Source organism: Pogoniulus pusillus, chromosome 36, assembly GCF_015220805.1.
Source record: "Pogoniulus pusillus isolate bPogPus1 chromosome 36, bPogPus1.pri, whole genome shotgun sequence".
Taxonomy (NCBI): domain Eukaryota; kingdom Metazoa; phylum Chordata; class Aves; order Piciformes; family Lybiidae; genus Pogoniulus; species Pogoniulus pusillus.
This window is the reverse complement of record NC_087299.1, coordinates 2437562-2463284: the sequence shown is the minus strand read 5'-3', so window position 1 is coordinate 2463284 and position 25723 is coordinate 2437562. Positions and strand designations below refer to the sequence as shown.

Here is a 25723-nt window from a genome sequence, read left to right as displayed (position 1 = left end):
AGGGCTTGGAGTTGGCTGGGCTTTGGGCCAGCCACTCTCCCTTCCTCCCTCTCCATCCTTTCCCTCCCCCTCCATCTCTTCCCTCCCCTCCCAGATCGCTTTCATGGGGCTTTAGATGGTCCAATCCAAGCGTTCCCTCCCCTCGGACCTGGGCTGGGGGCTGTAAATTTGTCATCCCAAACTTTCCAAGCTCCAGGAGCTGATTGATCTGCTCCGGGACCAGTCGGTGAAGAGGAGGAGGAGAAGGAGGAGGAGAAGGGAGGGAGGGAGGAGAGGGGCAGGGAGGAGAGGGGCAGGGAGGAGAGGGGCAGGGAGGAGAGGGGCAGGGAGGAGAGAGGCAGGGAGGAGAGGGGCAGGGAGGAGAGAGGCAGGGAGAAGAGGGGCAGGGAGGAGAGGGGCAGGGAGAAGAGGGGCAGGGAGGAGAGAGGCAGGGAGAAGAGGGGCAGGGAGGAGAGGGGCAGGGAGAAGAGGGGCAGGGAGGAGAGGGGCAGGGAGGAGAGAGGCAGGGAGAAGAGGGGCAGGGAGGAGAGGGGCAGGGAGGAGAAGGGCAGGGAGGAGAAGGGCTGGGTGCTGCTGGGGTGGGAGGGGGCTCGGTGCCAGGCAGAGCGGGCGGGGAAGGCTGCCTGTGCCCATCGGCAGGGGCATCGGAGCGGCTGCGTGGGGAGATGCCGGCGGAGCGCACGCTGCGGCTGCAGCACGGGAGCCGCATCGAGGCCCTGTGCCTGCTGGGCACCCGCATCGCCGCCGATGTCTACGGGTGAGTGGCACACCCCAACGCCCCCTTCCTCCTCCTGCCCCTCACCTTCACCTCCAGCCTTGCCTCTGCTCCCTCTTTATCCTCCCGCAAATCCCTTCCCTCCCCAAACCCCCCAGCCCCAGCGCTGGGATTCCATGGAGCTCGTGGGCAGAATCCTCCCTGGGCTTTGCCAATCTGCTCCTGCCTTATCCCTCTGAAATCCTCCTTCCTCCTCTTGGTCCTTCTCCTCTTCCAAGCCCCACAGCCCTCACTCCTTGGATTTAAGGAAGTTCATGAGGGCAAAACCCACCCTGGGCATTGCCAATCTGCTCCTGTCCTATCCTCCTGCAAATCTTCCTTCCTCCTCTTGGTCCTTCTCCTCTCCAAAACCCCACACCCCTCACTCCTTGGATTTAAGGAAGTTCATGAGGGCATTGCCAATCTGCCTCTGTCTTATCCTCCTGCAAATCTTCCTTCCTTCTCTTGGTCCTTCTCCTCTCCAAAACCCCACACTCCTCGCTCCTTGGATTTAAGGAAGTTCATGAGGGCAAAACCCACCCTGGGCTTTGCCAATCTGCCTCTGTCTTATCCCTCTGAAATCCTCTTTCTTCCTCTTGGTCCTTCTCCTCTCCAAAACCCCACACCCCTCACTCCTTGGATTTAAGGAAGTTCATGAGGGCAAAACCCACCCTGAGCTTTGCCAATCTGCTCCTGTCTTATCCTCCTGCAAATCCTTCTTCCTCCTCTTGGTCCTTCTCCTCTCCCAAGCCCCACAGCCCTCACTCCTTGGATTTAAGGAAGTTTGTGGGGGGAAAACCCACCCTGAGCTTTGCCAATCTGCCTCTGTCTTATCCCTCTGAAATCCTCCTTCCTCCTCTTGGTCCTTCTCCTCTCCCAAGCCCCCACAGCCCTCACTCCTTGGATTTAAGGAAGTTCATGAGGGCATTGCCAATCTGCCTCTGTCTTATCCTCCTGCAAATCTTCCTTCCTCCTCTTGGTCCTTCTCCTCTCCCAAGCCCCCACAGCCCTCACTCCTTGGATTTAAGGAAGTTCATGAGGGCATTGCCAATCTGCCTCTGTCTTATCCTCCTGCAAATCTTCCTTCCTCCTCTTGGTCCTTCTCCTCTTCCAAGCCCCCACAGTCCTCACTCCTTGGATTTAAGGAAGTTCATGAGGGCAAAACCCACCCTGGGCTTTGCCAGTCTGCTCCTGTCCTATCCTCCTGCAAATCCTCCTTCCTCCTCTTGGTCTTTCTCCTCTCCCAAGCCCCACAGCCCTCACTCCTTGGATTTAAGGAAGTCTGTGGGAGGAAAACCCACCCTGAGCTTTGCCAATCTGCTCCTGCCTTATCCCTCTGAAATCCTCCTTCCTCCTCTTGGTCCTTCTCCTCTCCCAAGCCCCCACAGCCCTCACTCCTTGGATTTAAGGAAGTTCATGAGGGCTTTGCCAATCTGCTCCTGTCCTATCCTCCTGCAAATCTTCCTTCCTCCTCTTGGTCCTTCTCCTTTCCCAAGTTCCACATCCCTCACTCCTTGGATTTAAGGAAGTTCAGAAGCCAATCTGCTTCTGTCTTATCCTCCTGCAAATCCTCCTTCCTCCTCTTGGTCCTTTTCCTCTCCCAAGCTCCACATCCCTCACTCCTTGGATTTAAGGAAGTTTGTGGGGGGGAAACCCACCCTGGGCTTTGCCAACCTGCCCCAAATCCTAGGAGAGCTTCCAGCACCCAATGTTTGCACCACACAATATTCACCCCAGGTCTGCCACAGCGATGAGTTTGATCCAGCTGTGGTCAATGGATCCAACATCATCCCAGAAAGCTGCTGGAAGATGAGCAGGAGCCACTAGGATGGACTGGTTTAGAAGGGGGCTTGGATTAGATGATCTTCAGAAGCCCTTCCCAACTCCTGGGAGAGGGGAGGAAAACAATCTCAAGTGCCCAAGCAAGGAAAAGCATTTGAGTTCCCACAGCCCCAACCCTGCTGCCCTTCAAACAAACCCAACTCTGCCCTGCAAGATAATTATCATCATTATTATTATTATTCCCCACCCCCCAAAAGGAAAGAAGCTGCAAAGCTCCTTCCATGGCTTGCTCTGCCCTCTGCAAAACCTCACCCTCAATATTCAAGCCCAGTTCCAACCCAACCTGGCACCTCCTCGGGGTCAAACCTCCTCCCCGTGGGATTCCCAAGACCTAAGCAAGAAGGAAACCAAACCTGTGCATAATTAAACATAATTGGATCATTTCAGAGAGAGCAGTAAAGGAGCTCTCAGATTTCCTCTCCCCCACCCCCCAACACTCCTCCCCTCTCTCTGCCTGCTGTGGGGCTGGCTGGCAGCACCCAGACACCCAAGAACTGATGCTGTAACTGTGATACGGGGCCAGTGCTCGGGTGTCAGGAGCCATCCAGCACCCCAGGAGCTGAGAGCAGGCCAAAAACAACAACCCTGGAAAGACAGGAAAATGAGGGGAAAGAGGAGACAGGACAGGCTGGGAAAGAGCAAGGGCAAGAGGAGGCAGGAGAGGGCAAAAGGAGTCAGGAGAGGGCAAGGAGATGTGGATCAACTGGGGAAAAGCAAGGGCAAGAGGGGACAGGAGAGGGCAAGGAGATGTGGGGCAGCTGGGAAAGGGCAAGAGGAGGCAAGAGAGGGCAAGGAAATGTGGAGCAGCTGGGAAAGAGCAAGGGCAAGAGGAGGCAGGAGAGGGCAAGGAGATGTGGAGCAGCTGGGAAAGAGCAAGGGCAAAAGGAGGCAGGAGAGGGCAAGATGTGGAGCAGCTGGGAAAGAGCAAAGGCAAGAGGGTACAAGACAGAGCAAGGAGATGTGGAGCAGCTGGGAAAAGGCAAGGGCAAGAGGAGGCAAGAGAGGGCAAGGAGATGTGGGGCAGTTGGGAAAGGGCAAGGGCAAGAGGAGGCAGGAGAGGGCAAGGAGATGTGGAGCAGCTGGGAAAAGGCAAGGGCAAGAGGAGGCAGGAGAGGGCAAGGAGATGTGGAGCAGCTGGGAAAAGGCAAGGGCAAGAGGAGGCAGGAGAGGGCAAGGAGATGTGGGGCAGCTGGGAAAGAGTAAGGGCAAGAGAAGACAGGAGAGGGCAAGGAGATGTGGAGCAGCTGGGAAAAGGCAAGGGCAAGAGGAGGCAGGAGAGGGCAAGGAGATGTGGGGCAGCTGGGAAAGGGCAAGGGCAAGAGGAGGCAGGAGAGGGCAAGGAGATGTGGGGCAGCTGGCCAAGAGCAAGAACACATCCAACTGGTGAGCAGTGCACCAGCAGCCACGTCGGGGTCGGGTAAAATCACCCCCAAACATTAAAGCTGCCCATGGTGAACTCTCTCATGCTGTTGGGATGAGCTCCTCCACCCTCAGGTGGAAAAGAAGCTTGGCTGTGTGGTCTGGAGCTGAGCAGACCTCAGTCTGGTTCCAGGAGCGCTGAGCAGTTGGGTTGTGATTGTTGTTGGTGTTTGTGGCAGGGGAGGTTTAGGCTGCACTTGAGGAACAGTTTCTGCCCTGCAAGAGCAGTCAGGGATTGGAACAGGCTGCCCAGGGGGGTGGGGGAGTCATCATCCATGGAGGTGTTTGAGAAACCTGTGACCATGGCACATGGGGACATGGTTTAGTGGCCATGGTGGGGTTGGGACTCGATGATCTCAGAGGGCTTTACCCACCAAGCGACTCTGGGACTCTGTGACCTGCACCCACAGCTACAAAATGGACTTTGCTTTGCCAAAAGGAGGCAGATGATCCAAGGGCTGCAGCAGCTCCACTATGGGGACAGGTTGGCAGAGTTGGGGCTGTGCAGCCTGGAGAGGAGAAGGCTCCAGGGAGACCTTAGAGCAGCCTTGCAGTGCCTGAAGGGGCTGCAGGAGAGCTGAGGAGGGACTTCAAACAAAGGCTGGGAGTGCCAGGAGGAGGAAGGACAACGGCTTTGAGGTGGGAGAGGGGAGACTGAGAGTGGATCTGTCCTCCTGAGGCTGCCCAGGGAGGTGGTGGAGTCTGTGTGGCTGGAGGTGTTGCAGCCAAGGCTGGCTGGGGCACTGAGTGCCATGGTCTGGTTGGTTGGGCAGGGCTGGGTGCTAGGTTGGGCTGGCTGAGCTTGGAGCTCTCTGCCAACCTGCCTGATTCTGTGATTCTATGAATGAGGAGGAAGAGGAGGTAGGAAATGTCTCCTTCTGTTGGAGTTGTAGCAGATGTAAGAGGGGACTGCAGCAGCTCTCCTCTTGGGGACAGCCTGGGAGGGTTGGGGCTGTTCAGCCTGGAGAAGAGAAGGCTCCAGGGAGACCTCAGAGCAGCCTTGCAGTGCCTGAAGGGGCTGCAGGAGAGCTGGGGAGGGACTTCAGACAAGGGCTGGGAGTGCCAGGAGGAGGAAGGACAATGGCTGTGAGCTGGGAGAGGGGAGAGTGAGAGTGGAGATGAGGATGAAATTGCTGAGAGTGAGGGTGGGGAGAGACTGGCAGAGGCTGCCCAGGGAGGCTGTGGCTGCCCCTTCCCTGGAGGTGCTCAAGGCCAGGCTGGATGAGGCCCTGAGCAGCCTGTGCTGGTGGGAGGTGTCCCTGCCCATGGCAGTGGGGTTGGCACTGGCTGAGCTTTGAGGTCCCTTCCAAGCCAAGCCCTTCTGTGGGTCTCTTTCCTCTGTAACTGTTCCTTGTGCAGGCAGGATGTGGGGGTGCAGTTAGACGACCCCAGGTGAGGCACCTGACCCAGGAGCTGAACTTCTGGCACCTGGAGGCTGCTGGTGCTCCTGAGCAGCAGCACAAATTGCCTCCTCATCCTCTGCTGCTCTGCAGAAGCAGCAGCAGCAGGAGGGAAGTGAGGGAAAGAGGAAGCAGAAAGAGAAATGATTGCAGAGGGAAAAGCCAAAGTGCCCTGGGTGTGCAGGAGTGAGCTCTGCCCTCCACACTGCACAGGATTTACTTCCCTTCTTGTTACCCCTTGGGGCTGATTTCATAGCAAGATCAGTCTTAGAACCATAGAGTCACAGAATCAGGCAGGGCTGGAAGGGAGCACAAGGAGCAGCCAGTGCCAACCCCCCTGCCATGCCCAGGGACACCTAACCCTAGAGCAGGCTGCACACAGCCTCAGCCAGCCTGGCCTCAAACACCTCCAGCCATGGGGCCTCAACCCCCTCCCTGGGCAACCCATTCCAGCCTCTCACCACTCTCCTGCTCAACAACTTCCTCCTCACCTCCAGCCTCACTCTCCCACCTCCAGCTTTGCTCCATTCCCCCCACTCCTGCCACTCCCTCACAGCCTCAAAAGTCCCTCCCCAGCTTTTTTGGATCCCCCTTCAGATCCTGGCAGGCCACAAGAAGGTCCCCTGGGAGCCTCCTCTGCTCCAGCCTGCACAGCCCCAACTCTTTCAGGCTGTGCTCACAGCAGATCCCCAGGGTCCCTCCATCCCAAGCCATTCTCTGCACACAGCATTGTTCTGCCCTAAAAACCAACCCCGAGACCTTTCAAGCATCCCCAGGCAGGGAGGAAGCGGCAGGAAGATGCCAGCAGTGAGAGCAGCGATGCCCAGCAGCGGGGGCGACAATGCCAGCAGTGGGGGTGGCGATGCCCAGCAGCGAGGGTGGCGATGCCAGCAGTGGGGGTGGCGATGCCCAGCAGCGAGGGTGGCGATGCCCAGCAGCGGGGGTGGCGATGCCAGCAGTGGGGGTGGCGATGCCCAGCAGCGAGGGTGGCGATGCCCAGCAGTGGGGGTGGCGATGCCCAGCAGCGAGGGTGGCGATGCCCAGCAGTGGGGGTGGCGATACCCAGCAGCGAGGGTGGCGATGCCCAGCAGTGGGGGTGGCGATGCCCAGCAGCGAGGGTGGCGATGCCCAGCAGCGGGGGCGACAATGCCAGCAGCGGGGGTGGCGATGCCCAGCAGCGAGGGTGGCGATGCCCAGCAGTGGGGGTGGCGATGCCCAGCAGCGAGGGTGGCAATGCCTGCAGCGGGGGCGGCGATGCCCAGCAGCGGGGGCGGGGATGCCCAGCAGCGGGGGTGGCGATGCCAGTAGCCGTGGCGACGATGCCAGCAGCGAGGGTGGCGATGCCCAGCAGGGGGGGCGGCGATGCCAGCAGCGGGGGCGACGATGCCAGCAGCGCCCGGCACGGGCTGCGTTCGGGGCAGGGCAGCGAAGCGCAGGCAGAGCTGAGCGTTTCGGGGGCAGAGCTCTTTGGCATGTCTTTGGCAGGGCGGCTCCGGCGGGGGCAGTCTCCTTCGGGGTGAAGCACACGGAGGGGGTGAGCGTGGAGGTGGCACGCCGGGGGCAGGAGGAGGCTGAGCCGAGCCAGGGCGGCGGTGCCCGGTGGCCGCTGGCCGAGGGCACGGTGCTGAGGTTCAGCATGAGCCAGGCCAGCGCCGAGCTCAACGACAACAAGGTAAGAAGTGGGGTGCTGGGGCATGGCACCTGCGAGGAGGGAGAAGCTCCTTCCCTAACCAGGGATCTTGGGGGGGTGGGGGTGGTTGCAGGTCACCGTCAGCTTTTACGCGGAGGGAGGGCAGCCCATCAACCAAACCGGCGTCTTCCTCACCGGCGTCGGTGAGTACGAAGGCTCCTGGCGCTGCAGCAGCCCCTTCGGGGCGCTCAGAGTAAGGTGTGGTGATGCAGGGGCAGAGATGGAGCTGAGTTTGCCAGGTCTCAGCGAGCTTCTGCACCCACCCACCCGCTCCCTGTAGCCTGGGGTGATGGTGGGGATCTGTCCCCCCAGGGATCTCTCTGGACGTGGATGCGGATCGGGATGGAGTGGTGGAGAAGAACAATCCCAACAAGGTCAGGCTGCCTCTACCAGCCCGCACGGAAAGGGCAGGGGATGGGAAAGAGAGAGCAGGAGCTCACTCATGCCCCTGCCGCGGGGTGTTGCAGGCGAGCTGGAGCTGGGGTCCTGAGGGGCACGGAGCCATCCTGCTGGTCGGCTGCGACAAGGAGAGCCCCTTCACGCCGGCCTCCGACGGCGACAACGGGAGGGCGTTCAGCAAAGAGGGTAAAGCAGCTTCCAGAGGGTCAGCCCCCAACAGCAGAACACAGAATGTCCCTTTCCATCCCCTCCCTGACCTTCCTGGAGATCAGCTCTTGCTTGGGAACCGCCTGCCCTGCGCCCTGCTCCCCACCCAGCTGCCCAGAGAGCTGCCCGCAGGAGGATGCTCACCTTGAGCATGCCCTGAGGACTAATCGAGGTCGAGCGAGGGCACGAAGCACGGCCAGGGAACAGCAGAGGTGCCACAGCTGGCACGGCTTGGCCCAGGGGTGCTTCATGTGGCTGGAAAGGAGCTTGGAGCAAAGCAGGAGGGCTGGCAGCCAGGAATGCAACCAGGCTGCTCCTGGGAAGCTCAGACCGCATGGAGCCGGCGCCCGTCGGCGAGCTGAGGCCAGGAACCAGCTGTGCCAGGGCAGAGGGAGGGCAGAAGAGAAACCAAGAGGGAATTTGGTTGGAAAGGCAAAGCAGAAGCTTTGCTAGAGGGGCAGGAGGGGTAAGGTTAGCCAGGGTGCAGAGGTTGGGAGCAAGGGAAGAGGAGATTCTGTGGTGTGGGAGATGCTACAGCAGGGAACACACCAAGTAGAACAAGCTGCATCCTGCTGCCATCACCCAAGCTGCATCCTGTTGCCATCACCCAAGCTGGGTCCTGCATCACCCAAGCTGTGTCCTGCTGCCATCACCCAAGCTGCATCCTGCTGCCATCACCCAAGCTGGGTCCTGCCATCACCCAAGCTGTGTCCTGCTGCCTTCACCCAAGCTGCATCCTGCTGCCATCACCCAAGCTGCATCCTGCATCACCCAAGCTGTATCCTGCTGCCATCACCCAAGCTGGGTCCTGCCATCACCCAAGCTGCATCCTGCTGCCATCACCCAAGCTGCATCCTGCTGCCATCACCCAAGCTGCATCCTGCTGCCATCACCCAAGCTGCGTCCTGCCATCATCCAAGTTGCATTCTGCCATCACCCAAGCTGGGTCCTGCTATCTCCAAGCTGGGTCCTGCCATCACCCAAGCTGGGTCCTGCATCACCTAAGCTGCCTCCTGCCATCATCCAAGTTGCATTCTGCCATCACCCAAGCTGGGTCCTGCTATCTCCAAGCTGGGTCCTGCCATCACCCAAGCTGGATTCTGCATCACCCAAGCTGCATCCTGCCATCACCCAAGCTGAGTCCTGCCATCACCCAAGCTGGGTCCTGCCATCTCCAAGCTGGGTCCCGCCATCACCCAAGCTGGGTCCTGCATCACCCAAGCTGCATCCTGCCATCACCCAAGCTGCCTCCTGCTGCCATCCCCCCAGCTGCCTCCTGCCATCCCCCTCCACCCCCTCTTCCTGCCTTTGCCCCCCAGATTTGCAGGACATGTCTCGGATGGTCCTGAGGACCGAAGGGCCTCAGCGCCTGCCCCGCGGCTATGAAATCGTTCTCCATGTTCCTGTCTCTGATGCAGACAAAGTTGGGGTCTTCTACATGCAGAGTAAGTCCTCCCTCTCCTCCTCCTCTCCCCTTCCTCGTCCTTTGTGGTGCCTCAGAGATGCCTCCAAGCTCTTTGCTCTGTCTTGTCCTCTCCATGCTTTTTGAGCCATAGACTTGTTAGGGCTGCCACAGCCCTCTGAGATCACCCAGGGCAACCATGCACCCAGCACCCCCACAGCCCCCATGGCCACACAGAGCAACTCATGCCCTCAGCATTCCTGCTCCAAGGCTTTCTGGTGTGGGATATTCTCTCTTCTCAATCAGCTGGAAAACCCTGGAGTTTAACTAGCTGCAAACTGCCCAAGAGGAGGCTGTAGCCAGCTGGGGTCAGTCTCTTCTGCCAAGGAACAAGTGGCAGGACAAGAGGAAACAGCCTCAAGTTGCCCCAGCAGAGGTTTAAGTTGGCCATGAGGAGCAATTTCTCCCCCTCGAGGGTTGCCAGGGCCTGGCCTAGGCTGCCCAGGGCAGTGCTGCAGTGCCCATCCCTGCAGGGCTTCCAGAACTGTGCAGATGTGGTGCTGAGGAGCATGGTCTGGCAGTGCCCTGGCAGTGCTGGGCTGAGGACTGGATTGGATGAGCTGAAAAGCTTCTTCCAACCTAAACAGTTCTGTGCTTAACAAGCAGAGGGACAGGACCACAAAGCCACAGTCTCACAGTATCATCAGGGTTGGAAGAGACCTCACAGATCATCAAGTCCAACCCTTTACCACAGAGCTCAAGGCCAGACCATGGCACCAAGTGCCACGTCCAATCCTGCCTTGAACAGCCCCAGGGACAGCAACTCCACCACCATGAAGTCACCCAGCAAAGCAGTAGCAAGTAAACCCACCCAAGGCCCAGATGCTTTACCCATGGTGGCAAAATGCTCCAGACACACTTTTCCCCTCCTCACCCCTTGGTGTGGGCACAGAGATTCACTGCCCACGACCAAGAGCCCTCATCCAGCTCAGAAAACTGCCACAAAGTAGCTGGGTCCTGTCCCTCCACGGTGAGGCAGCTCATCAGCAGGAGGGTTGGTGGCACTGCCAGCTCACAGCAGATCAGAGGTGCCTTGCAAGGGCAGAAATCCCCCCCTAAAAACATCACTCCAAAGTGACTGCTCCACCCAAAGCTGAGCTGCTCCTCCTCAGCCTCCTTCTGCACGGCTGCAAAAGCAGCGGGAGCCGAAGGGGCTGGCAGGTGGAGATGCTTCACTGGATGGAGTTCTGCTCACCCACGGGGGTGGAGAAGCTCCAGCACGGAGGGGTGGTGGCAGCTGCTTGCAGACAGGCTGGAAAGCAGCAGGGACACTCTGGGCAGTGTCCCCCTTTGCCCTGTGTCTGTCCCTGCAGACCCCTTCTTTGGGCAGCGCTATGTGCATGTGCTGGGCCAGAGGAAGCTCTACCACACGGTGCAGTACACTGGGGGGGCTGCCGAGCTGGAGTTCTTTGTTGAGGGGCTCTGCTTCCCTGATGACTCCTTCTCTGGGCTGGTCTCCATCCATGTCAGCCTCTTGGAGTCCCCCAGTGAGGTCTGGAGGCTTCAGGGAAAAGGGCGCAGCTGGGAGGCTGCAGGGGAGAAAGGGGATGGAAGGAGGAATGGCCTTGGGAATGGGATCTGGGGTGGGGTGGAACAAAAATGGCCTTGGGAAGGGGATCTGGGGTGGGATAGAACAAAAATGGCCTTGGGGAAGGGGATCTGGGGTGGGGTGGAACAAAAATGGCCTTGGGAAGGGGATCTGGGGTGGGGTGGAACAAAAATGGCCTTGGGGAAGGGGATCTGGGGTGGGGTGGAACTATGAATGGCCTTGGGGAAGGGGATCTGGGGTGGGGTGGAACAAAAATGGCCTTGGGAATGGGATCTGGGGTGGGGTGGAACAAAAATGGTCTTGGGAAGGGGATCTGGGGTGGAACAAAAATGGCCTTGGGAAGGGGATCTGGGGTGGAACAAAAATGGCCTTGGGAAGGGGATCTGGGGTGGAACAAAAATGGCCTTGGGAAGGGGATCTGGGGTGGAACAAAAATGGTCTTGGGAAGGGGATCTGGGGTGGAACAAAAATGGCCTTGGGAAGGGGATCTGGGGTGGGGTGGAACAAAAATGGCCTTGGGGAAGGGTACCTGGGGTGGGGTGGAACAAAAATGGCCTTGGGGAAGGGTACCTGGGGTGGGGTGGAACAAAAATGGCCTTGGGGAAGGGTACCTGGGGTGGGGTGGAACAAAAATGGCCTTGGGAAGGGGATCTGGGGTGGGGTGGAACTATGAATGGCCTTGGGAAGGGGATCTGGGGTGGGGTGGAACAAAAATGGCCTTGGGAAGGGGATCTGGGGTGGGGTGGAACAAAAATGGCCTTGGGAAGGGGATCTGGGGTGGAACAAAAATGGCCTTGGGAAGGGGATCTGGGGTGGAACAAAAATGGCCTTGGGAAGGGGATCTGGGGTGGGGTGAAACAAAAATGGCCTTGGGAAGGGGATCTGGGGTGGAGTGGAACAAAAATGGCCTTGGGGAAGGGGATCTGGGGTGGGGTGAAACAAAAATGGCCTTGGGGAAGGGTACCTGGGGTGGGGTGAAACAAAAATGGCCTTGGGAAGGGGATCTGGGGTGGAACAAAAATGGCCTTGGGAAGGGTACCTGGGGTGGGGTGAAACAAAAATGGCCTTGGGAAGGGGATCTGGGGTGGAACAAAAATGGCCTTGGGAAGGGGATCTGGGGTGGGGTGGAACAAAAATGGTCTTGGGAAGGGGATCTGGGGTGGAACAAAAATGGCCTTGGGAAGGGGATCTGGGGTGGGGTGGAACAAAAATGGCCTTGGGAAGGGTACCTGGGGTGGGGTGAAACAAAAATGGCCTTGGGAAGGGGATCTGGGGTGGAACAAAAATGGCCTTGGGAAGGGGATCTGGGGTGGGGTGGAACAAAAATGGTCTTGGGAAGGGGATCTGGGGTGGAACAAAAATGGTCTTGGGAAGGGGATCTGGGGTGGGGTGGAACAAAAATGGCCTTGGGAAGGGGATCTGGGGTGGAACAAAAATGGCCTTGGGAAGGGGATCTGGGGTGGAACAAAAATGGCCTTGGGAAGGGTACCTGGGGTGGGGTGGAACAAAAATGGCCTTGGGAAGGGTACCTGGGGTGGGGTGAAACAAAAATGGCCTTGGGAAGGGGATCTGGGGTGGAACTATGAATGGCCTTGGGAAGGGTACCTGGGGTGGGATGGGGGGAAAGGGGTGGATGGGGCATGGCAAGTCCCACATCTCCACTTGTCTCACCCAGGGTATCCCCCACACACCAATCTTCACTGACACAGTAGTGTTCAGGGTGGCTCCATGGATCATGACCCCCAACACCCTGGCACCAGTGAACCTCTTTGTCTGCAGGTAAAGCCCTTCCCCCTCCAACCTGCCCCAGAGCCCTCCCGCAGGTCACCGGCACAGGCTTGGGGAGGTGGTGGGCAGAAGGGAAAGGGGCATCCACCCTCCAGCAGCCCTTCACCCCCTTCCCTCCCAGCATGAAGGACAACTACCTCTTCATCAAGGAGATCAAAGAGCTGGTGGACAAGGCTGGCTGTGAGCTGAAGGCTTGCTTTGGCTACATCAACCGCGGGGACCGCTGGCTGCAGGTAGCTCTGGGCTGCAGAGGGAGGGCAAAGCTCTCCCCTCCTGCCTGCTGCTCTGCCCCACCTGGGTTTTCCTCCCTTCTCCAGGATGAGATCGAGTTTGGCTACACCCATGCTCCCCACAGAAGCTTCCCTGTGGTGCTGGACTCCCCCCGAGACAGAGGGCTGGAGCAGTTCCCCATCAAGGAGCTGCTGGTAAGAGCAGGAGGGGAGCAGGGGGTAAGAGCTTTGCCTGGGCAGCAGCTGCCAGGCCTTTAGGCTTAGCCTATTCCCCCACTCCTAAGCCCCCACTTGCACCTGGCTCCTTGGAGGGCCTACAGTGACCTGATAAAGGAGCTTGGCACCTCTGCCTGGCATTAGCTGCCACCTCCACTCCCAGCTGGGAGGGCACCAACAGTTTGGTTCCTCCTCAAAGCAAGGATCAGAGCCTGATCCACAGCCCAGCCACCCAGGAAACCTTCTATCTAGAAAGATAAGAGGAGAAGAGAGGAGCTCACAGCTCTGGGAATGAAAGGCTGCTGCCAGGCACCAGGGCAGGAGTGGATTTCTCAACCCTGAGTGTCCCAGCAGTGCTCTGGTTGCTTTTTCCTTTCCTCTGCATCTGTGACTATGCAGCAGAAGAGGAAAGAAAACCACAGGAGAGGTCAACTTAGTACCTCGAAAGAGAACAAGATCCATTCAGCTGCCAAAAACATCCCTGTGAGGCTTCTTGGCCAAGGCCAAGTGCCAGCTGTGGGCAGGGCACACAGAGAGAGCTGCCTGGGAGAGAAGTGACCTTGGCCAGGGCATTGTGGAGGAGAAAAAGATGTCCTGAGGGATCCCTTTGAGATATCACAGCTGCACAGGTTGCACTGGGTTGGAAGGGACCCTCAAAGCTCATCTTAGAATCATAGAATCAGTCAGGGCTGGAAGGGAGCACAAGGAGCAGCCAGTGCCAACCCCTGCCATGCCCAGGGACACCCTACCCTAGAGCAGGCTGCACACAGCCTCAGCCAGCCTGGCCTCAAACACCTCCAGCCATGGGGCCTCAACCCCCTCCCTGGGCAACCCATTCCAGCCTCTCACCACTCTCCTGCTCAGCAACTTCCTCCTCACCTCCAGACTCACTCTCTCCACCTCCACCTTTGCTCCATTCCCCCACTCCTGCCACTCCCTCACAGCCTCAAAAGTCCCTCCCCAGCTTTTTTGGAGCCCCCTTCAGATGCTGGCAGGCCACAAGAAGGTCCCCTGGGAGCCTCCTCTGCTCCAGCCTGCACAGCCCCAACTCTTTCAGTCTGTGCTCACAGCAGAGCTGCTGCAGCCTCTGAGCATCCTCCTGGCCCTGCTCTGGACAGGCTTGGAGTGGTTCTGTAGCCATGGAGTGAGTGGAAGGTGCCAGGCTCTGATCACATTGGGTGCTTCTGTGCTCCACAACCTCCCTGGGAAACCTGTGCCAGTCTCTCACCACCCTCCCTGCAAACAACTTCTTCCTCACATCCACTTTCCAGCTCCCCTCTGCCACTTCAAACCCATTCCTCCTCCTCCTCCTCCTGCCATTCCCAGACCTTCTCAACAGTCCCTCCCCAGCCCTCCTGCAGCCCCCTGCAGATCCTGCAAGGCCACTCCAAGCTCTCCTCCAAGCCTTCTCTTCTCCAGCCTGCACAGCCCCAACTCTCTCAGCCTGTGCTCAGAGCAGAGCTGCTGCAGCCCTCTCAGCATCTTGGTGGCCTCCTCTGGGCTGGCTCCAACCCTTCCATGTCCTGCTTGTGCTGGGGGCTGCAGAACTGCCCCCAGGACTGCAGGTGGGGGCTGAGGAGAGCAGAGCCCAGGGGCAGAATCCCCTCCCTTGCCCTGTGCCCACACTGCTCTGGCTGCAGCCCAGCACAGGGTTGCTCTCTGGGCTGCACTCACACTGCAGGCTCAGGTTGAGCTTTTCCTCACCCCAGACCCCCAGGGCCTGTTCCTCAGGGCTGCTCTCAGCCATTCCCCACCCAGCCTGGAGCTGTGCCTGGGATTGCACCCACCCAGGTGCAGGACCTTACACTTGGCCTTGTTGAATGCCATGAGGTTGACCTGGGCACAGCTCTGCAGCCTGCCCAGGTCCCTCTGGATGGATCCCTGCCCTCTAACAAGTCGACTGTGCCACGCAGCCTGGTGCCATCTGCACACTTGCTGAGGCTGCCCTCAATTGCTCTGCCCATGGCCCTGACAAAGCTATTAAACATCTCCAGAGCCTCCTATTTGGAGAAGCAATTTCAGCCTCTGGAGCTGCTAACACATTATACTCCAATTTCTACAGTGGAGCCATCCCTTAATCCCTGCTCCTATCCATCCAATCTCATTTTCCAGCTAGGAATGCTTAGCCAAAAGCAACGAGCCTGCTCTCTTCCTCTTGTCTCAGCCAAGCCCTAAGCCCTTGGGACTCCACAGCAGGGAAAAAGGAGACGAGGAAGGAATTAGCCCCTCAAAATCAAGCTGGAACTGATAGGACTTGGATGCAACCCTCCAACCTGGGGTGAACCAACCCCCCTTGACAGTTGAAACCTCCCTGGGCCCTGTGGTTTATTAAACTGAAATAATAAGCCCAGAGCAGGTGGTTGGTGCTCAGCCCCTCCCACAGCACCCAGGGCAGGATCAGAGCCCTCTGGACCCATCCTTTCAGCCACGCACCCCAAAAAGACACAGGCAGAGCCTCAGAGGTGGCTCCTGGCTTCTTCCACACACCCTCAAAACCAAACATACACCCCCAAAAAAAACCCCAAAGAGTGATTTCCAGGCCACCTCAGGTCTCCATCACTCATTTTTATGGCTCCCCAGGTTTTGGTTCCTCCCCCCCCCCCCCCCAGGAAACCCAACACTAATCAGTGACTGAGATTTAGTGCGGACCCAACAGATACCTGATCTGGTTGCAGGGCTGCCCTGAGCTCCCAGCCCTTGGTGGCTTGAACTGGAGACTAAGGACAAGCTCAAGGCAGGGGTTTTTTGTCCCAGCTGCTGGCATTTTTCAGCCCTTTTCTAACGCTGCCATCCCCTGCCTTGGGCACCTGACCCTGGCACATGGGAGCCAAGGGGTAATTAACCCTGGCAGGCAGACCAGGTTGAGACCCACATCTATTAGCTGAGAGGGCTGCAGCAGCTCTGCTGTGAGCACAGCCTGAAAGAGTTGGGGCTGTGCAGGCTGGAGCAGAGGAGGCTCCCAGGGGACCCTCTTGTGGCCTGCCAGGATCTGAAGGGGGCTACAAGAAAGCTGGGGAGGGACTTTTGAGGCTGTGAGGGAGTGGCAGGAGTGGGGGGGATGGAGCAAAGCTGGAGGTGGGGAGAGTGAGGCTGGAGGTGAGGAGGAAGTTGTTGAGCAGGAGAGTGGTGAGAGGCTGGAATGGGTTGCCCAGGGAGGGGGTTGAGGCCCCATGGCTGGAGGTGTTTGAGGCCAGGCTGGCTGAGGCTGTGTGCAGCCTGCTCTAGGGTAGGGTGTCCCTGGGCATGGCAGGGGTTGGCACTGCCTGCTCCTTGTGCTCCCTTCCAACCCTGACTGATTCTAGGGTTCTATGAAGTGCTGAAAGTCAGGACTTAAACTGGATTTAAAGGGGAAATGCAGCCTCTTGGGTGGATTTGTCCTCAGGGGCTGAAGTTCACCCAGCCCAACAAGAGCCATCCAGGAGCTTAGCTTCAGGGCTACCCCAGCACCTAATTAGCTTAATGGGGACACTTCATGACTGGCTGCAGAACAGCAGAGGAGATGTCTCCCTGGCACAGCACCCCAGCTCTGCCACCCAGAGACCATTCTCCTCTTGCCTTTCACCTCTCCCTGCCCACGGACAGCTTCGTGGGTCACATTTTCACTCACAGCAGCAGGTCTGAGCCCAGCAGGAGGGATCAGTGTGCAGGCAGAGGGGCCTGAGGACAATGCCCACAACAATTCCTCTTTCTCCAGGGCCCTGATTTTGGCTATGTGAGCAGAGAGTCCCTCTTTGAGGCCATCACCAGCCTCGACTCCTTTGGCAACCTGGAGGTCAGCCCACCCGTGACCGTGGCAGGGAAGGAGTATCCCTTGGGAAGGATCCTCATTGGCAGCAGCTTCCCCACGTAAGAGATGAGAAATGGAAGATGTTTGGGAGCAAAGGAACCAGGAGTGCCCCTCAAACATCATCAGAACCACCTCAATGAGCTTCATTAAACCTCCCCGGGCTGGGTGCCCCCAGCCCCAGCGGCTCAGCTTCTGCTGCAGCTTTGCCCTTTCCTTCCTTCCCCTCACCCTGGAAGCAATTTTCTACCTACCTACTGCTGCAGAAATATTTCTTCCCTCTTTTCCCTCTCTCCTGAGGGGTGTTTTGCTCCTTTTTCCCCCTCCCCCAGGTCTGCAGGGAGGAGGATGACCAAAGTGGTGAGGGATTTCCTCTACGCCCAGCGAGTGCAGGCTCCCGTGGAGCTCTACTCGGACTGGCTGTCCGTGGGCCACGTCGATGAGTTTGTCACCTTTGTGCCCACCTCTGATGCAAAGGTACCCCCCCCAACCCCTTGAGGTTTCCTCTTCTGAGGTACTAAACCCCATGGCTGGGGAGGGAATGGCTCAGGAAAGCCCCAAAGCTCCTTTACTTGGCGCCTTCCAACTGCTACCATCCTCTGCTCCCGCAGCAGCTCCAGGAGGTTATTAGATAGGTGCAAAGAATGGGTTGGGTTGGAAGGGAGCTCCAAAGGGCATCCAGTCCAACCCCCCCCTGCAGTCAGCAGGGACATCCTCCATTAGATCAGGCTGCCCAGAGCCCTGTTGAGCCTCACCTTGAGCATCACCTTGAGCATCTCCAAGGATGAGGCTACCTCCTTGCAAACCCATTCCTGTCTTCCACCATCATCGTGGTGCAGAACCTGTTCCCTGCATCCAATCTGAACCTGCTCTGCTCTAGTTTGAGCTCTCAAGCACTGTGCCCCAAGATGAAAGTTGTGGACACAAAAAGGGTCTTGGTTAGTGAATAATCAACACCTGGGAGAGAAACAAAGAAGAAGAATCACAGAATCAGGCACATGCAGGTTGGCAAAGCCCTTCAGGAGCACCAAGTCCAACCCAGAGCCCTGCTCTAGAAGAGTCACCTTAAACCATAGCCCCAAGCACCACATCCAAACCACCCTGAAACACAGCCAGGCTGGGGGACTCCACTATCTCCCTGGGCAGCTCATTCTCCCTCTGGGCAGCTCGTTAGAATCATAGAATCAAGCAGGTTGGCAGAGAGCTCCAAGCTCAGCCAGCCCAACCTAGCACCCAGCCCTGCCCAACCAACCAGACCATGGCACTCAGTGCCCCAGCCAGCCTTGGCTGCAACACCTCCAGCCACACAGACTCCACCACCTCCCTGGGCAGCCCATTCCAATGCCAATCACTCTCTCTGACAACAACTTCCTAACAACATCCAGCCTCAACCTGCCCTGACACAGCTTCAGCCTGGGGCCCCTTCTGGCCCTGGCTGCCTGGCAGCAGAGCCCAACCCCACCTGGCTACAGCCTCCCTGCAGGCAGCTGCAGGCAGCAATCAGCTCTGCCCTGAGCCTCCTCTGCTGCAGGCTGCACCCCCCCAGCTCCCTCAGCCTCTTCTCACAGGGCTGTGCTCCAGGCCCCTCCCCAGCCTTGCTGCCCTTCTCTCAACACCTTCCAGCACCTCAACAGCTCTCTGCAATGGAGGAGCCCACAACTGGACACAGCACTCAAGGTGTGGCCCGAGCAGTGCTGAGCACAGGGGCAGAAGAACCTCCCTTGTCCTGCTGCCCACACTGCTCCTGAGCCAGCCCAGGATGCCATTGGCTCTGCTGCCCACCTGGGCACTGCTGCCTCCTCTTCAGCTCCTCTTCCCCAGCACCCCCAGCTCCCTCTCTGCCTGGCTGCTCTCAGCCACTCTGGCCCCAGCCTGCAGTGCTGCTTGGGGTTGTTGTGGCCAAAGTGCAGAACCTGCCCTTGGCCTTGTCCAATCTCATCCCCTTGGCCTCTGCCCACCCATGCAGCCTGGCCAGGTCCCTCTGCAGGGCTCTCCTACCCTCCAACAGCTCCACAGCTGCTCCTAGCTTGGTGTCATCTGCAAATTTACTACCCATGCTCCCTGGGTAGTTCATTCCAGTGCCTGAAAAGGAGAAGAGAAAAACTCTTTTGCTGTGAAGGGTGCTGGAGCCCTGGAGCAGGCTGCCCAGAGAGGTTGTGGAGTCTCCTTCACTGGAGATCTTCAATACCTACCTGGATGTGTAACCTGTGTGACCCGTCCTGGGTGCTCCTGCTTTGGTAGGGGCAGTTTGGACTCAGTGATCTCTGGAGGTCCCTTCCAACCCCCAACATTCTGTGTTTCCATGGAAAGCTGCCTGTAAAGGTAGCCTAAGAGATGGAAACCTCAAGGCTCCCAGGGCTCAGCATCTCCAACACATTCTCTTTCCTCCATCCTGGGTTTTAGAGCTTCTGAAATAAGACCTCTGCCCCAAGGAAACCACACTTGACCTGGTTGGGTCAGCAGGGGAGTGTCTGTGCCCTTACACCACCCCCTCAAGCCCTCCATGCAGTGCTTTTGCCCTTCCCAGGCCTGCGCTAAGCCCCCATAAGGCAACCACCAGCACTGCACCAAGCAGCTCACTTCTGCTGGGGGTGGGGGAGGGAGCAAGTCAGGACACCCGTGGGGCTTAGACCCTGCAAAGTGCTCTTTCCCATGGGATCAGCTTAGCTGGGAGCTGGTGGAGTCTGTGTGCCTGGAGGTGTTGAAGCCAAGCCCAGCTGGGGCACTGAGTGCCATGGTCTGGTTGGTTGGGCAGGGCTGGGTGCTAGGTTGGGCTGGCTGAGCTTGGAGCTCTCTGCCAACCTGCTTGATCCTAAAACTGACCAGGGCTGGGTGCTAGGTTGGGCTGAAGGAGCTTGGAGCTCTCTTCCATCCTGCTTGACCCTGTGATTGGAAAGGGCTGGGGGATAGGTTGGGCTGAGTGAGATTGGAGCTCTCTTCCATCCTGCTTGATCCTGTGATTGGATAGGGCTGGGGGATAGGTTGGGCTGAGTGAGATTGGAGCTCTCTTCCATCCTGCTTGATCCTAAGACTGACCAAGGCTGGGGGATAGGTTGGGCTGGGTGAGCTTGGAGCTTTCTTCCAGCCTGCTTGATCCTAAGACTGACCAAGGCTGGGGGATAGGTTGGGCTGAAGGAGCTTGGAGCTCTCTTCCATCCTGCTTGATCCTAAGACTGACCAGGGCTGGGTGCTAGGTTGGGCTGGAGGAGCTTGGAGCTCTCTTCCATCCTGCTTGATCCTAAGACTGACCAGGGCTGGGTGCTAGGTTGGGCTGGAGGAGCTTGGAGCTCTCTTCCATCCTGCTTGATCCTAAGACTGACCAGGGCTGGGTGCCAGGTTGGGCTGGAGGAGCTTGGAGCTCTCTTCCATCATGCTTGATCCTAAGACTGACCAGGGCTGGGTGCCAGGTTGGGCTGGAGGAGCTTGGAGCTCTCTTCCATCCTGCTTGACCCTGTGATTGGATAGGGCTGGGGGATAGGTTGGGCTGGGTGAGCTTGGAGCTCTCTTCCATCCTGCTTGATCCTAAGACTGACCAGGGCTGGGTGCTAGGCTGGGCTGGGTGAGCTTGGAGCTCTCTTCCATCCTGCTTGATCCTAAGACTGACCAGGGCTGGGTGCCAGGTTGGGCTGGAGGAGCTTGGAGCTCTCTTCCATCCTGCTTGATCCTATGACTCTGTGATTCTATGATTCTGTAACAGCCCAAATGGCTACTCTGAAGAGTTTAAGCTCAGCTTCCTTGCTGAACAGCCAAGGGCCTGAGGTGCCCCTGGGGTTTGAGGGGAGGCATTTCTGGTGACTGCTGTCCCTGCCCTCTGCCCGCAGCGCTTCCGGATGCTCATGGCCAGCCCTGCTGCCTGCTACAAGCTCTTCAGGGAGAAGCAGAAGGAAGGCCAGGGGGAAGCCACCATGTTCAAAGGCAAGAGGACAGGGCAAGGGGCCAGGGGTGGCTTGGCTCAGGCTTTGGTGCCAGCCCAGGCAGCCGTGCCCGGGGCAGCAGCGCCCAAGCGACGCGCGGGCAGCAGGGGGGCACGTGGGGCACCTTCTCCCACCCAGTTGTCCTTCCCAGCTGGCCAGCAGGATGCCTGCCCACCATACCCAGCCTGCTCAAGGCCTATTCTGGGAAAGTGAGTGGGCTGGGAGGGATAAAGCCCTCTGCATGGAGGGGATGCCTGCTTGGATGGGAAGGAGCAGCCACGTGAGTGCCAGCGGAGCTGCAGCGCGGAGGGGGACAGCCAAGGGCTGCCCTCAGACCAGCACCACTGCTCTTCTCCCTGCAGCAAGGACCTTTTGCTTGCCACTTTGGGCATCCCTTTTGGCATGGTTTGAAATTCATGCCTCTACAGGAGGGTTGGAGGAAGGTGTCCATAGCTCCACGACTCCCCCAGAGTCGCTGGCATCTGCCTGGGACATCCCCCGGCTGGGGGTGAGCTCTGTGGAGGTGCCAGCTTTGGGGTTCACAGACCTGAGTGGAGACACATAGCAGATAGTGACTGCTGGGGGCAGGAGGATGGAGGAGAGACTCTTCCCAGCTGGGTGATAGGTTTCCAAGGAGTAAAATACGTTCTCTGTCCTTCTGCCCTGGGCAGTTTGTGCCCCAAACCTGGGCCAAGCTCTCTTCCCAATGGGCAGTGTATTTAATTCCCACCCAGCTTCCCAATAGACTAAGAACTGGGACTCCCAGCAACCTTAACCCCAGGGCAGTGGCTTGGAATGAGAGAAGAACAGATTTAGGTTGGATGTGAGGAACAAGTTCTGTACTCAACACTGTGCTCAGCACTGCTCAGGCCACCCCTGGAGTGCTGTGTCCAGATCTGGGCTCCTCCAGTGCAGAGAGCTGTTGAGGTGCTGGAAGGTGTTTGGAGAAGGGCAGCAAGGCTGGGGAGGGGCCTGGAGCACATCCCTGTGAGGAGAGGCTGAGGGAGCTGGGGGGGTGCAGCCTGCAGCAGAGGAGGCTCAGGGCAGAGCTCATTGCTGCCTGCAGGGAGGCTGCAGCCAGGTGGGGTTGGGCTCTGGTGCCAGGCAGCCAGGGACAGAAGAAGGGGCCCCAGGCTGAAGCTGTGGCAGGGCAGGTTGAGGCTGGATGTTGTTAGGAAGTTGTTGTCAGAGAGAGTGATTGGCACTGGAATGGGCTGCCCAGGGAGGTGGTGGAGTCTGTGTGGCTGGAGGTGTTGCAGCCAAGGCTGGCTGGGGCACTGAGTGCCATGGTCTGGTTGGTTGGGCAGGGCTGGGTGCTAGGCTGGGCTGGCTGAGCTTGGAGCTCTCTGCCAACCTGCTTGGTTCTATGATTCTGTGATTCTAAGTTCTGCACCAGGAGGGTGCTGGAACACTGCAACAGATTGCCCAGGGAAGTGGCTGAGACCCCAGCCCTGGACATAGAATCATAGAATCAACCAGGTTGAAGAGACCTCCAAGATCATCCAGTCCAACCTTGCACCCAGCCCTATCCAGTCAATCAAACCATCACCCAGGTGATGCTGGGCAGGGCTCTGAGCAGTCTGCTCTAGGTGAGGATGTCCCTGCTGACTGTAGGGAGGGTTGGCCTGGATGACCTTTGGAGGTCCCTTCCAACCCAACCCATTCTGTGACAATGAAGCTGAGGCTCTGGGGGGGAGGCTTTTCCATCTCTGTGCCCTGTTCTAAGCCAGGACCTTGGCAGCACTCCTTGATCCTGACAAGGGTTTGCATCTGCAGGCTACACAGGGCTGGACACCAAACGAGTCACCATTAACAAGGTCCTTGCCAACGACATCCTGGTGCAGCAGAACCAGTATGTGCAGGTAACTGCCAGGAGCCCTGCTGCTAACTGCTGCTCCTTGCAGTGACTGCCCCCAGGCAGTGCAAAACCTCCAGGGAGGTGTTGGATTTTGACCCCTCTCTCGGCTATGAGATGCTTTGGGGGACCACATCCACCTGCATCCTCCCTCTTCAGCCTGCCCTGTGGGGCTTGTCACAGCCAGGCTGCTGGGAGATGTTTCTGGGGACCATGCCCACCTGCATCCCTCCTCCTCCAGCTGCTCTCATCCACCCCTGCAGGTGTTCCAGGCCAGGTTGGATGAGGCTTTGAGCAACCTGGACTAGTGGGAGGGGTCCCTGCCCATGCTGGGAGGGGAGGAGGGGATTGGAACTGGATGAGCTTTGAGGTCTCTTCCCAACCCCTCCTGTGCTTCTGTGACCCCCTGCAGCGCTGCATCGACTGGAACAGAGATGTCCTCAAGAAGGAGCTGGGCTTGACAGAGGAGGACATCATCGACCTGCCAGCCCTCTTCAAGCTGGACAAGCAGGGCAAAGCTGTGCCCTACTTCCCCAACATGGTGAGGGTGATGCTTGCTGCTCCAGTCCCCTTCAAAAACCAACTCCTTCAGTCCCCAGAGCTGCCCCACTGGAAAAGCACAACGTTTGGAGCTGCCCAGGCAAAGCAAACACCTCCAGCCCAGCCTGGATCAGCCCAGGTCTGCCATAGCTGCCTGGGTTGGTGTTGCTGGCAGTGGGGTTAACCTACACAGAGAGTTTTGAGGTGGCAACCTAGGCAAGTGGGGAAACTGCAGGATGTGGGGCAGGAGATGCTGGAAGGTGTCCAGAGAAGGGCAGCAAGGCTGGGGAGGGGCCTGGAGCACAGCCCTGGGAGGAGAGGCTGAGGGAGCTGGGGGTGTGCTGCTGGGAGAGGAGACTGAGAGGTGACCTGGGGAGGAGGGGACTGAGAGGTGACCTGGAGAGGAGGGACTGAGAGGTGAGCTGGAGAGAAGGGGGCTGAGAGGTGACCTGGAGAGGAGGGGACTGAGAGGTGACCTGGAGAGGAGAGAGCTGAGAGGTGACCTGGAGAGAAGGGGACTGAGAGGTGACCTGGGGAGGAGGGGACTGAGAGGTGACCTGGAGAGAAGGGGACTGAGAGGTGACCTGGGGAGGAGGGGACTGAGAGGTGACCTGGGGAGGAGGGGACTGAGAGGTGACCTGGGGAGAAGGGGACTGAGAGGTGACCTGGAGAGGAGGGGACTGAGAGGTGATCCAGAGAGAAGGGGATTGAGAGGTGACCTAGAAAGGAGGGAGCTCAGAGGTGAGCTGGAGAGAAGGGGACTGAGAGGTGACCTGAAGAGAAGGGGACTGAGAGATGACCTGGAGAGGAGGGAACTGAGAGGTGACCTAGAGAGGAGGGAGCTGAGAGGTGACCTCAGCAGTGGTTATCAACATGTGCAGGTGAGTGGCAGGAGGCTGGGGCCAGGCTGTGCTGGGTGATGCCCAGTGCCAGGGCAAGGGGCAGTGGTGGAAGCTGAGGCACAGAAGTCCCACGGAAAGAGGAGGAGGAATTTCTTTCCCTGTGAGGGTGCCAGAGCCCTGGCACAGGCTGCCCATGGGGGGGCTGTGGAGTCTCCCTCTCTGGAGCTACTCAAGACCCCCCCTGCATGTGTTGCTGTGTGACCTGCTCTGGGTGATGCTGCTCTGGCAGGAGGCAGGGGTTGGACCTCCGGAGGTCCCTTCCAGCCCCTCTTAATCCTTTGCTTCATCAACCCCCAACACCTCTCAGCCTCCTTCGCCTCACCTCCCCTCCCAGGTCACCATGATCATCTTGGCCAAGGACTTGGGCATCCCCAAACCCTTCGGCCCGGTGACGGGGGGCGAATGCTGCCTGGAGCGCAGGGCTCGCTGCCTGCTGGAGCCGCTGGGGCTGCGCTGCCGCTTCCTGGAGGAGGTAGCCTCCTACCACGGCAGCCTGGGCGAGGTTCGCTGCGGCACCAACGTCCAGCGCCAGCCCTTCGCCTTCAAGTGGTGGCACCTGGTGCCCTAAGCCCAGCCCCACCCCAGCCTGCCCCACCGCCGGGGGATGCCTCAAGAGTGTGATGCTTGCGATGCGCTGAATAAAACGGATTTGCTGTGAGGAGAGGCTTGAGGAGGAGGAGGAGGAGTAAAGGGGGAGGGAGGAGGGGAGGGAGATGCTGCTTTGGACTGCTTGGTGCTTGGGAAAGGGTCTGGGCAGCTCCCCCTGGGAAAAGAGTTGGGATGGGAGTTAAAGGAGGGACGCATTGGACTGCTTCTTCCCTCCAGGGAGGTGGGATCCAGGCTGGGAGTTAAAGGAAGGACACATTGGGATGCTCCTTCCCTCCAGGGAGGTGGGATCCAGGCTGGGAGTTAAAGGAAGGACACATTGGGATGCTCCTTCCCTCCAGGGGGCTGGGATCCAGGCTGGGAGTTAAAGGAGGGACACATTGGGATGCTCCTTCCCTCCAGGGAGGTGGGATCCACGCACACTGGGCTGCTCCTTCCCCTTCAGAGAGGTGAGATCCAGGCTGGGAGTTGAAGAAGGGACACACTGGGCTGTTCTTCCCCCACCCAGGGAGGTGGGATCCAGGCTGGGAGTTAAAGGAGAGACACATTGGGATGCTCCTTCCAGCCGGGGAAGTGGGATCCAGGCTGGGAGTTAAAGGAGGGACACACTGGGATGCTCTTTCCCCCCGGGGGGCTGGGATCTCCACACATTGGGCTGCTCCTTCCCCTCCAGAGAGGTGGGATCCAGGCTGGGAGTTAAAGGAGGGACACACTGGGATGCTCCTTCCCCTTCAGAGAGGTGGGATCCAGGCTGGGAGTTGAAGAAGGGACACACTGGGCTGTTCTTCCCCCCAGGGAGGTGGGATCCAGGCATCCTGCCCCCCCCATTCACCCCTGAGGCCGAAGATGAGGCTGTGTGTGCCCACCTGGTCTTTTTGGAGCAGGAAGTGTGGCCAGCAGGAGCAGGGCAGGGATTGTCCCCCTGGATTGGGCACTGGTGAGGCTGCACCTCCAACCTCAGGATCAGTCTTGGACCCCTCATGCCAAAAAGGACATTGAGAGGCTGGAGCAGGTCCAGAGAAGGGCAAGGAAGCTGGGGAAGGGTCTGGAGAGCAGGGCTGGGGAGGAGCAGCTGAGGGAGCTGGGGGTGTGCAGCCTGGAGGAGGCTGAGGGAGACCTCACTGCTCTCTGCAGCTCCCTGAGAGCAGGCTGCAGCCAGGTGGGGG

The 25723-nt window shown here is 58.8% G+C and overlaps 1 protein-coding gene across 2 annotated transcripts; it reads left to right on the top strand.

The window, feature by feature from the left end:
* Positions 1-641: 641 nt before the first annotated feature.
* LOC135190536 (protein-arginine deiminase type-2-like) lies at positions 642-24609 on the top strand. Of its 2 annotated transcripts, XM_064171980.1 has the most exons (16): positions 642-757; positions 6901-7087; positions 7179-7248; positions 7418-7479; positions 7573-7690; positions 9031-9156; positions 10487-10665; positions 12398-12501; positions 12632-12743; positions 12828-12935; positions 16651-16802; positions 17073-17217; positions 20562-20655; positions 22431-22516; positions 22922-23050; positions 24286-24609. In XM_064171980.1, the coding sequence occupies exons 1-16, from the start codon at positions 666-668 to the stop codon at positions 24517-24519; spliced, it is 1998 nt and encodes a 665-aa protein (XP_064028050.1). In that variant the 5' UTR covers positions 642-665; the 3' UTR covers positions 24520-24609. The 2 variants fall into 2 exon arrangements, with proteins under 2 accessions (XP_064028050.1, XP_064028051.1); XM_064171981.1 differs by lacking the exons at positions 16651-16802; positions 17073-17217.
* Positions 24610-25723: the final 1114 nt, after the last annotated feature.